The 11,564-nt window shown below is 52.7% G+C and overlaps 1 protein-coding gene across 1 annotated transcript; it reads left to right on the top strand.

Annotated features, from left to right (window-relative positions):
• Positions 1-1,045: 1,045 nt before the first annotated feature.
• On the top strand, positions 1,046-10,816 carry LOC144730628 (uncharacterized). The gene is made up of 3 exons (XM_078611276.1): positions 1,046-1,683; positions 4,847-5,155; positions 10,791-10,816. The coding sequence occupies exons 1-3, from the start codon at positions 1,587-1,589 to the stop codon at positions 10,814-10,816; spliced, it is 432 nt and encodes a 143-aa protein (XP_078467402.1). The 5' UTR covers positions 1,046-1,586.
• Positions 10,817-11,564: the final 748 nt, after the last annotated feature.

The raw sequence follows: 11,564 nt of genomic DNA, 5'->3' as shown, positions 1-11,564 counted from the left end.
CCACACACACACACCACACACACACACCACACACTACACAGACCCACCACACAGACACACCACACACACACCACATACACACACCACACAGACACACCACAGACACACCACACACACCACACCACACACACCACACACACACACCACACAGACACACCACACAGACACACCACACCCCACACACCACACACACACCACACACACACCCCACACACACCCCACCACACACATACTCACTACACACCCACTACACACACACACACCACACACACCACACACACACACCACACACACACACACCACACACACTACACACACCACACACACCACACACACACACTACACAGACCCACCAATACAGACACACCACACACAGCACACACAGCACATACACACACGAACATTGCCTGTTGATGATGATGATGACGAGGTGGGTGATGTTGATGTGAGTGATGCGGTGAGTAGTGATTTGGAGATATGGGTTGGCTGGCTGATCGTGTTACGGGCTGGGTTTATTATTATTATTATGATGATGGAGTTGTTCCTGGGTAGATGATGTTGATGATGATGATGTGGCTATTAACGTTCGTGATGGCGATGAGGTAGGTAGGTGATTGTTTTTGATAGGGTGGTGTTGTTGATGATGAGAGGATGACGAGGTGGGTGAAGATATTTATTATGCTGTTGGGTAGATGATGATGATATTGATGATGGGGTTGGTGATGGTGGTGACTATGATGTTATTGGGTGGATGTTGATATTGTCCATGGGGTAGATGAGAGTGGTGATGGGGTCGGTATATATTGTTGTGATGTGGGTGACGATACTGGTGATGGGGGTGCATGCTATTAGTGATCGTGTGGATGATGCTGATGGCTATGGAAAGGGTGGCAATGATGGGCTCGGTATGGGATGCTGGCCATTGGGGATGGTGGCTGTGGGGGGAGGGGGATGATGGGGGTGGTTAGTCCTCTGTGTGATGTCATCGCACACCCCTCCCTCTCCCTCGATATAAACCCGAACTCGCCTCCCGGACGCCACTCAACTGCGGGTTGGTGTAACAGGAGACGGTTCAGAACAGTCGAGAACGAGTTCGGAACGAAGTGCAGGGGGTGGGTGAGTGCGGAACAGATACAGCGTTGCTGCAAACACAAAAACGGTCAGGATTGCAGAGCGAGTTCAGAACAAATCACATTTTTGTTCACAACGAATGCGGGTTTTAATCGGTTCGAAACAGAGGCTTTGTTCTGAACAAATTTTCGTCATTTTGCTAAGTTGATAAGGTTTCCTGTGAGCAGCCAGAGACGCGTTCGCAACGGGTAGATACATTTTTTTGTAACGGATAAGATTAGTTCATAAGAGACGGTTCCCGAGGTTCGGAACAGGGAATTGGGGTGGTTCGGAACAGTTTTGTTCGCAACGGATCGCGACGGGAGGAGAGAGCAGATAGAGCGAGAGGAGATAAGATACGGGAGAGATAAAGAGATAATAGAGAGAGAGAGTTGAGAAGAACTGAAGAAGACTCCAGTGATCTCTTTGGAAGCATTTGGGCCCGGCACACGGCCGTCGCTGTCCACTCGTCCACAATGCGCCTGCCAGTCCTGGCCCTGGCTCTGACCCTGACCCTCTGCCCTGCGGCCGCGTATCCCCTGCTTCTTCCGCGACAGCGACTGCTGGAGCGAGGTAAGCGATCCTCACCCCAACCCTGACCCTCAATCTCACCCTGACCCTCATTCTCACCCTGACCCTCACCCTGGCCCTCAATCTCACCCTCACTCTCACCCTGACCCTCACCCCAACCCTGACTCTCACTCTCACCCTGACCCTCACCTTGACCCTCACTCTCACCCTGACCCTCAATCTCACCCTGACCCTCAATCTCACCCTGACCCTCACCCTGACCCTCACTCTCTCTATCCATAGCTCTCTTAGCGAGAGCTATGGATACGGTTATGGGTTGTAGTTATGTATATGGTTATGGGTTAGAGTCAGGGATAGGGTTGTGCGCTAGAGTCAGGGTTATGGTTATGGGTTAGAGTCAGGGATCGGGTTATGGGTTAGAGTCAGGGTTATGGTTATGGGTTAGAGTCAGCGACATGGTTATGGGTTAGAGTTATGGATAGGGTTGTGGGTTAGAGTTATGGATAGGGTTATGGGTCAGGGATACGATTGAGTTCGTGTTATGGATAGGGTTATGGGTTCGATTTGGGGATATCATTATGGGTTAGAGTTACGGATATGGTTATTGGTTAGTGTTGTGTATCTGTTGATTCGGGGCTTGATTTTACTCTCTCGATATTTTCCGGGACGTTGCCAAGGGCTGGCTCAGAGTAGTCGTTGATTGTCACTGGAGTACAAGGCGTGTCTACCCCACGACATGGTGCACCGATAGGATTGTCCCCTATCATCCTAAGACGCTACGAAGAGCTTTAGAAGCAAGTAAAGGCGACGTGGATGTGGCCTGGGCCAACATCATTCCGCTCTTCTCTGGCTGAAATTCGACTCTGTGCCGTGGCTCTCCACTGTGTTTTCGGGTCGTGCTCCACGATGTCCGACGTTTCGCTCCACGCCCTTCTTCAGGAACTGAATACAGGATTCCTCTTCTTAGTATGTTGTCATCACGACAGATGCTAGGGCTGTAAAGGAACTCACTGGTTCAGTGTCCTGAAGAGGCTCCCCGGCACGTGCCGCGAAACGTCGGAAATTGTGCCGAACAACACGTGGCACGACCCTCAAAAACCACATCGGAGGTCAGCAATAGATGCCTGTACAGATGCGTGGTTATACCGGTACTGGGCCTCCCCTAGGTCGACTTAGCCCCAAATGAGTACTGTACTTTACGCGATGTGTAAACAATGCCACCAGGGAGACAAAGGTGGCCGGGCGTGGTGCTGTCCACCCACCCCCTCGTGTGCCGTGCCGGCCTTCACAGGTGCTCGCTAACAGCACTTGCTACAAAAGTATGTTAAGCCTATACGGGGGATCCTTTTCTGTGTACGCGCATGTCCCTACCTATGTGGCCTTTATATTATTGCCCGAAACGTCGTCTATGATATACTTTTCCTTTTTGAGGCCACACTGTTATTGATGAGTGTGTCTTTTGAACGCGTGTGGAGTGGTGGTGCGTGTGGTTAGCACACTGCGCTAAGAATCCGAGTTATGTTTAGGGGTTTGGGCTATTGATAGGGTTGGGGGATAGACTTATTAGTGCTGGGGTTAGAGTTGGCGCTAGGGTTAGGTTTAGAGTGTAGACTCGGGTTAACTCTCGGGATATGGTGAGAATGACGATTCAGGGTTATAGCTTGTAGTACTGATGTATATGTGTTACTATGCACGTGTTGTATTTACAGTGTATGTATGTACAATGTGTGATTGGATGTATGTATATGCGTAACTGTGTATGTATGCTGCTGCTACTCGCTAACAGCACTTTCCCCAACAGTCTGTTAAAGGCTATACGGGGAGGTTTTGTCTTTGTTGTATACGTCTAACATTGGGGAGCGGTGGCGCAGTGGTTAATGCACTGCGCCACAAACCCGGCTACCCAAGTTCGACTCCCACTCACGACCATCAGTGACGCGTCTCTCGAACTCACTACGAGGCCTCTCCTATCTAGGTCGACTCAGCCTTAAACGAGTACCTGGTGCGGTGTGTAAAAATCAACACTGGGGAGACAAGGCGGCCGGGTGTGGTCCTGACCACCCACCCCCTCGTGTGCCGTGCCGGCCTTTATAGGTGCTACTCGCTAACAGCACTTGCCCCAACATTCTGTTGAGGCTATACTTGGGGGATCTTTGTCTCTGGCTGACACAACTGTTATCACATCCAGCGACCTGCGTTCGATTCCCTGCCACGGTCAACCATCAGTGGCGACTGATATCAAATCCCGTTCTAAGCATCCGTCCCCCTAGGTCGACTCAGCCTTTAGAATGAGTACCTGTTGGGTTGTGTTTATTTGTTGATGAAGAAGCCACGACTGTTGGGGTCTCATTTGCCTCGGACACCAACGTGGCCATGACGAAAATTCCAAGGAAACCAACGAAGCAAAGTGACATCACACAGCAAGAAAAACAAATAGAAATTCTAGCAAATACCGCTGCATTACAGAATAAATTAACTCTAAATTCGCTATTTTAGTGTTCGTAGAATTTGATTGCAAATGTAACAAAAAAAACAACGGTTATAGTTAGCAGCATTGCATTAAATTACGAACATCATGAGCCGCGATCTATCCACAGCTCGATGAAGGCCTCGCCAAGCCGTAGCCAAACTCTCGCCATTTCCTGACGAAACAACCCCATCACTTGGGGTTAACCTATAAAGCGGTAAAGTATCTTGCCCCAGCCTCCATCATTGCCATGCTGCACCCCCACGTGCCCCCCTCAAGGCCCCTGAGACGTGGTGGTGCTGATGTTGTCTCTGCGTCTCCAGGACGAGGCGTCTTCGCTCTGTGGGTGACCGAGGCGTTGTCCCCGTGTAGCCCCCAGGCCACGGATCGCTCTCCCACGAGACATCAGAGTGATCCCTCTGAGCCTGTGGGCATTTTTTATTTATATACCCTTCCGTTTACTACACGCTTAGTTCATTAGAGTAAATGGGATTCTTAAAATGTTTGATTATAATTATGTTCATGCTGAGTGTCTGCTGCTGCCACGTCATGTATACAGCGCTTTGAGATCCTTGATGAAAAGTGCCGTATGAATGTTAGTAGTATTATTATCTCCCGAACACGATTCTCGCGGCTCCATCTCCACGAAAGGGGGCGGAGGGTTGGACACTTGTACCACGGCTGCATCTCAGAGCCTGCTGTATACGCGTGTCCACGTGTGTCCCTGTCTCCCTGTAGAGAGACAGGCCGTCGTAGACTCCGAGCCCGGCCTCTCGTCCGAGTCCGACGCCTTCCCTGATGAAGCTTTTCTGGCCGCCGCGACTGCTGAGCAGCCCGGCCGACGCCTCGGGGAGGTTTTGGGGCCTCGCTCGAGCCTAGCAGAGGTCCTGGGACCTCGCCGGGGTCTAAGCCAGATCATCGCGTCTCAGGGAGGCCTTGAGGAGGCCCTGGGAGGCCGCCTGGGCCTAGGCAAGGACTCGGTGCCCGTGGAGCTGTGGAGGAGCCTGCTGCTGGCGGAGCCGTGGCGAGGGGGAGCCGTGGGGAACGGTGAGTGAGCCCCCCCCACGACCCCCTTCACAGTCAGGTCGTTGTTCAGGCCTCAAACAAAACACGTGGGCCGCTCGACCGGGGGACGTTACAATCTGCACTGGGGAATCGGGAGGAGATTCGTGAGTGCGGGACCTTCCTGCAAATAGCCTTGCTTGAGTGATACTCGGTGACGTAGGCCGTATCGCAGGTGTGGGGGGGGGGGGGTCACAGGAGGGTCGACGTATCCCGAAAGCTACCAAACGTCTGGGGTGGAAGGGGCTCAACCGGGACAGGTGGCGAGCGGGCAGCCCCTCCCTCCCACGGCCTCAGACGGCCACAGCCACTCAACCTCGAGTACGCACCCACGTGAGTGGCGTTGCGCTTTGTGACGACTCCTCCAAGCCCACCCACCCCTCCCTTATCAGCGCTGTCGCTTTCCCCCATTGAATGAGTCGAGCACGAGGCCGTGTGTCAGTGACGAGGCTATGGGTCAGTGGTGAATGGATCTAAGAGGTATCTCTGTGATAACTGCTTCATGGACCAGTGTCACTTGAAGTAAAAATGATCTCTGAGATAGCTCTGTGATTTCCATTTCCGTGGGCTATCCTCTGATAACACAGAGGGCATACATACATATACACAACAAAGAAAAAGATCCCCCGTATAGTCTGGACACACAGTTGGGGCAAGTGCTGTTAGCAAGCACTTATGAAGGCCGACACGGCACACGAGGGGGTGTGTGGCCAGCACCACGGCCGGCCGCCTTTATTTCCCGAGTGGCGATGTTTACACATCACACTAGGTACTAATTTGCGGCTGAATCGACCTAGGGGAGGCCCAGTTCAGATAACCCTCACTGGTGTTGGCCGTGAGCGGGAATCGAATTCGGCACACCGGGTTTGTAGCACAGCGCGCAAACCTCTTCATATACAAAGTCACATATATCCATACACCCAATTGGACACATACCGTACATACATATACTGTAAACACGACACGTGCATGCTCTACGAGATTTCAGACAGCAATTGGGGACGAACCTGACAAAAAAGACTAAAAACGGGAGTGTTCAGTTTCTCTTCAGCGCTCATCCGTGATCATATTCTGCACGGGCCAATCGCAACAACTAAGCGTGATTTTAGATCATGAATGACATTACGACACCGACAATAGGGGTCTGCAAGGTTATTCCACTGCAGATGAAAACCCGGACTGCATTCAACAAGGGATCAGAGATTGCATGTCACCGCGTGAAGCCCACTGGGCCGTGGATCTCGCTCGGTGTTTAAAGGGGCGACGTCTTCCTGCCACCCGAACACTAATGCCAGGTCCCGGGACAGGTGGCGACCCTCAGGAGATAGTGAGCGAGTGAGTGAGTGGGCGAGTGAGTGAGTGGGCGAGTGTGTGAGAGTGAATGAGTCAGTGGGTGAGTGCGTGGGTGAGTGGATGGGTGGGCGAGCGAGTGAGTGGATGAGTGTGCGAGAGAGTGAATGACTGAGTGTGCAAGTGAGTGAGTGTGCGTGTGGGTGAGTGAGTGAATGCGTGGGCGAGTGAGTGAATGCGTGGGCGAGAGAGTGAATGAATGAGTGGACAGGATTGTCACCTTTCTCACTGCAGACCAAACCCGCACACGACATTTCTCAGCAGAGGAGCCGGTCGCGCTACGAACCCGACGACCAATACCGGTGACGATTATAATCGTCACCGGTATTATCTGAACTGGTCCTGCGGCTCCCCTAGGTCGACTCAGCCTTCCAAAATGCGTGCCTGATGCGGTGTGTAAACATCGCCACGAGGGAGACATAGGCGGCCTGGCGTGGTGCTGGCCACCCACCCCCTCGTGAGTGAATAGATGCACGAGTGAGTGTCTATGTGTGTAGCGCATGTGTGTATGTAGTGTGTGTATGTAGGGTGTGTATGCAGTGTGTGTATGTAGTGTGTGTGTGTAGTGTGTGTATGTAGTGTGTGTAGTGTGTGTATGTAGTGTGTTATGTAGTGTGTGTATGTAGTGTGTATGTAGTGTGTGTATGTAGTGTGTGTGATTGATAAAGTAAGATCGTGTGTGTGTGTATGTGACCCCCTCGCGTGCCGTGCCAGCCTTCATAGGTGCTCGTTAACAGCACTTGCCCCAGTAATCTGTTGAAGGCTACACGGGGGACTATTGTCTTTGTCTTAGAGAGCGAATGAATGAGTGAGTGATAGGAGCGTCACCTTTCCAACTGGAGACCAAACCCGCATACATGTCTCAGCAAAAACACTACCAAGGTCTATGATCATCAGGACTGTGCAGCATCTTGCGATAACGGTCAACATGGGAACACCGGTAGTGGATCTCGGTTCCGAATCAACTGCTGCTGCCACCCGAACACAGAGAAGCCAATTCCTGGGAAATGTGCAACCCGAGTGGGTGAGTGAATGGGTGGGTGGGTCAGTGGGTAAGTGGCTGAGTGAGTTGGTGGGTGGGTGAGTGAATGGGTGGGTGGGTCAGTGGGTGAATGGCTGAGTGAGTTGGTGGGTGGGTGAGTGAATGGGTGGGTGGGTCAGTGGGTGAGGTGAGTGGGTGGATGAGTGGGTGAGTGAGTGAGTCGTAGGATTTCCACCGGTTCTGCACAGGACGATGAAGTTAAACAAAAATACCAGTACCAGATCTCGGTACGAATCGATTCCTGCGCCCACCACCCCCGCCCAGACACAGACACCAATGCCTCGGAATGTCCGGGTCAAAACAGGGACAGGTGGCAACAGTAAAACCAATAGCACAATCGGGAAGATTTTTGTTAATCGGGAAAAGGATTTTAAAAGTTTAAATTAATAAATATCATCATCGTCGTCGTCGTCACTGGAGCAGGTAACCTTTGCGTTGTGACACGTGCCAAGGTAATCCGCCTCGCTCCCCCTCGCCACTCTCAAGGTAAGCGACGTGAGCCCGAGCGGGAGCCCGAGCGTGGCGGGGCGGGGACTCGCGGTTGGCACGACGAACCCGGCCACCACCAGTGACGAATATCTGAACCCGTGCTGGGCCACCCATAGGTCGACTCAACCTCAAATGGGTACCTGATGTGATCGCCACTCGGGAAACAAAGGCGGTCGGGCGTGGTGCTGGTCACCCACCCACTCGTGTGCCGTGCTGCCCTTCATTGCTGCTCGTTAACAGCACTTGCCCCAACAGTCTGTTGAAAACTATACGGGGAATCTTTGTCTTTGTTGCGTCATACAGACGCATGGGCTGCTGATATTCCTCCTGTGGCATTCAACCCAGACGTGGCGCCATCACATCGGGTAAGCTCATCATCAGCAGCATCATCATCAGCAGCAGCATCATCATCATCAGCAGCAGCATCATCAGCAGTAGCATCATCATCAGCAGCAGCAGCATCACCATCATCATCACCTTCTCTACAATGGGCATTCAGGCTAGAGACTGATCTCTGCCATGAGAATGTGGAATTTTTTCCGCATACAGAGACACTGGGTCACACAGATTCAATAAGACAGAGAGAGACACAGAGACACTGGGACACACAGATATTCAATAAGACAGAGAGAGACACAGATACACTGGGACACACACAGATTCAATAAGACAGAGAGAGACACACACAGAGACACTGGGACACACAGATATTCAATAAGACAGAGAGATATACACACAGAGACACTGGATCACACAGATTCAATAAGACAGAGAGAGAGAGACACACACAGATACACTGGGACACACAGAGATTTCATAAGACAGAGAGAGACACACACAGACACACTGGATCACACAGATTCAATAAGACAGAGAGAGACACAGACAGAGACACTGGGATACACAGATTCAATAAGACAGAGAGACACACACAGAGACACTGGGACACACAGATTCAATAAGACAGAGAGAGACACACACAGATACACTGGGACACACATATTCAATGAGACAGAGAGTGACACGCAGAGACACTGGGACACACAGATTCAATAAGACAGAGAGAGACACACACAGAGACACTGGGACACACAGATTCAATAAGACAGAGAGAGACACACACAGAGACACTAGGACACACAGAGATTCAAAAAGACAGAGAGAGACACACACAGAGACACTGGATCACACATATTCAATAAGACAGAGAGAGACACAGTGAGACACAGAGACACTCGAGAACAGAGGGACACAGAGATGCACGGTATATTGTGGAGAGGCCTGTGTTTCTCTCGCTGTGTCTCCGTGTCTCTCTCTCCCCGCGTCTCTCCACCCCGTGTCTCTCTCCCCGTGTCTCTCTCCCCGTGTCTCTCTCTCCCCGTGTCTCTCTCCCCCCGTGTCTCTCTCCCCGTGTCTCTCTCTCTCCCCGTGTCTCTCTCTCCCCGTGTCTCTCTCCCCGTGTCTCTCTTCCCGAGTCTCCGTCTCCCCGTGTCTCCGTCTCCCCGTGTCTCCGTCTCCCCGTGTCTCTGTCTACCGTCCCCGTGTCTCCGTCTCCCCGTGTCTCTCTCTCCCCGTGTCTCTCTCTCCCCGTGTCTCTCTCTCCCCGTGTCTCCCTCTCCCCGTGTCTCTGTCTACCGTCCCCGTGTCTCCATCTCCCCGTGTCTCTCTGTCTCCCCGTGTCCCTGTCTCCCCGTGTTTCGCTGTGTCTCTCTCTCCCCGTGTCTCTCTCTCCCGTGTCTCTCTCCCCGTGTCTCTGTCTCCCCGTGTCTCTGTCTCCCCGTGTCTCCGTGTCTCCGTCTCCCCGTGTCTCCGTCTCCCCGTGTCTCTCTCTCCCCGTGTCTCTCTCTCCCCGTGTCTCCCTCTCTCCGTGTCTCTCTCTCCCCGTGTCTCCATCTCCCCGTGTCTCTCTGTCTCCCCGTGTCTCTCTGTCTCCCCGTGTCCCTGTCTCCCCATGTTTTGCTGTGTCTCTCTCTCCCCGTGTCTCTCTCTCCCCTGTCTCTCTCCCCGTGTCTCCGTCTCCCCGTGTCTCTGTCTCCCCGTGTCTCTGTCTCCCCGTGTCTCTGTCTCCCCGTGTCTCTGTCTCCCCGTGTCTCCCTCTCCCCGTGTCTCTGTCTACCGTCCCCGTGTCTCCGTCTCCCCGTGTCTCCCTCTCCCCGTGTCTCTCTCTCCCCGTGTCTCCCTCTCCCCGTGTCTCTGTCTACCGTCCCCGTGTCTCCGTCTCCCCGTGTCTCGGCCGTGGGATTGCTGCCGCTAACTCCGTTACTCGGCCTCCCCACGTTGGTAGCCGAGATGGACGAGTGGGAGTGGAGTGTGTCGAGGTGGGTGAGTGATGAGTGCGAGTGGTGAGTAGTGAATGGTGAGTAGTGAGTTTGCGTGGTCTCTTTCAGGTTGGTGGTTCTGGACGGACTGGTGTCAGATTAATACATGGACCCCCTCTCAAAAGAGGTGACGGCCACAAAAACCACCACAACTACAACATCCAGAATCACCACTACAACCACAAAACCCATCACACCTATAACAATCAACCACAAAACCTCCACTTAAACCACCACAGCCACCACTTAAACTACGACTTACATCCCCACAGCCACCACTTAACCACCAAAACCACGACTTACACTACCACAATCACCACCACTTAAACCACCACTTACACGCTCTGATCTACAGCAGCACTAAACTCCACCGTGACGGGCCTCCTGTTTGCGACCCCCCCCCCCCCCCCGTTATTCGCAGCCTGCTTCTGGAAGTACTGCGTGTGACGCCGCAGAGGCGACACGCATTCACCGGGACGACGCACGGACCGCATCACATGACCACGCCTGCCGCCCCTGAGAAAGAAGCGACCCTCCCTCCCCCTCCCCTCCTGTGCAGTGCCGCTCCTTTTATCCGCAAACCGCCCTTGACACGTGGCACTCCTCTCATCCGTACACGCGCGCGCACGTGCACGAGTGGAATCGCCGATTTCGACGAAGTTCAGTCCCGCTGTCCGTGATGAATATTGGTTGCGCGAGCGCGCAATTGTGCGGATTTGTGAGTTTAGCACCGCGGCTCCCGTTATCCGCAAATTGGAATTTGCGCCGTTCTACTTTTTCTGGGGGGTGGGGGGCAATGCTCATGGTGAAGGCGCTGCTGTCGCACACTGGCAGGTATGATCTGCCAGTCGGGGAGCGATGTTGCCGCGTCACTGGGTGGGTTTTTACACCAACCCAGTAACTTGCGAGTGAAATGTGATCAATTTGGTATCGGGCAAATGTTTTTGGACTTTCACGCCCACGCGCGCAACGGCCTCCACCTTTTCAGGATAACGTCACACAGGGACCAGCTGGACATCTGTGAACAAGAGCTTTATAGCTCATCTGATTCCTCGCGTTTAAATATTCTTAACAACATAATTGCCGACGCATATTTAACTAAACAAAAACTTTTAAAAAAGTTTACCAAGTAAGGCGCCACTGAGCTGTGTAGCTCTTTTGTCAGAAGGGATCTGGCAATCACAAATTACAACTC

This window comes from Lampetra planeri, chromosome 36 (genome assembly GCF_965212315.1).
Source record: "Lampetra planeri chromosome 36, kcLamPlan1.2.h2, whole genome shotgun sequence".
NCBI classification, from domain to species: domain Eukaryota; kingdom Metazoa; phylum Chordata; class Hyperoartia; order Petromyzontiformes; family Petromyzontidae; genus Lampetra; species Lampetra planeri.
This window is presented reverse-complemented; position numbering and strand designations above follow the sequence as displayed.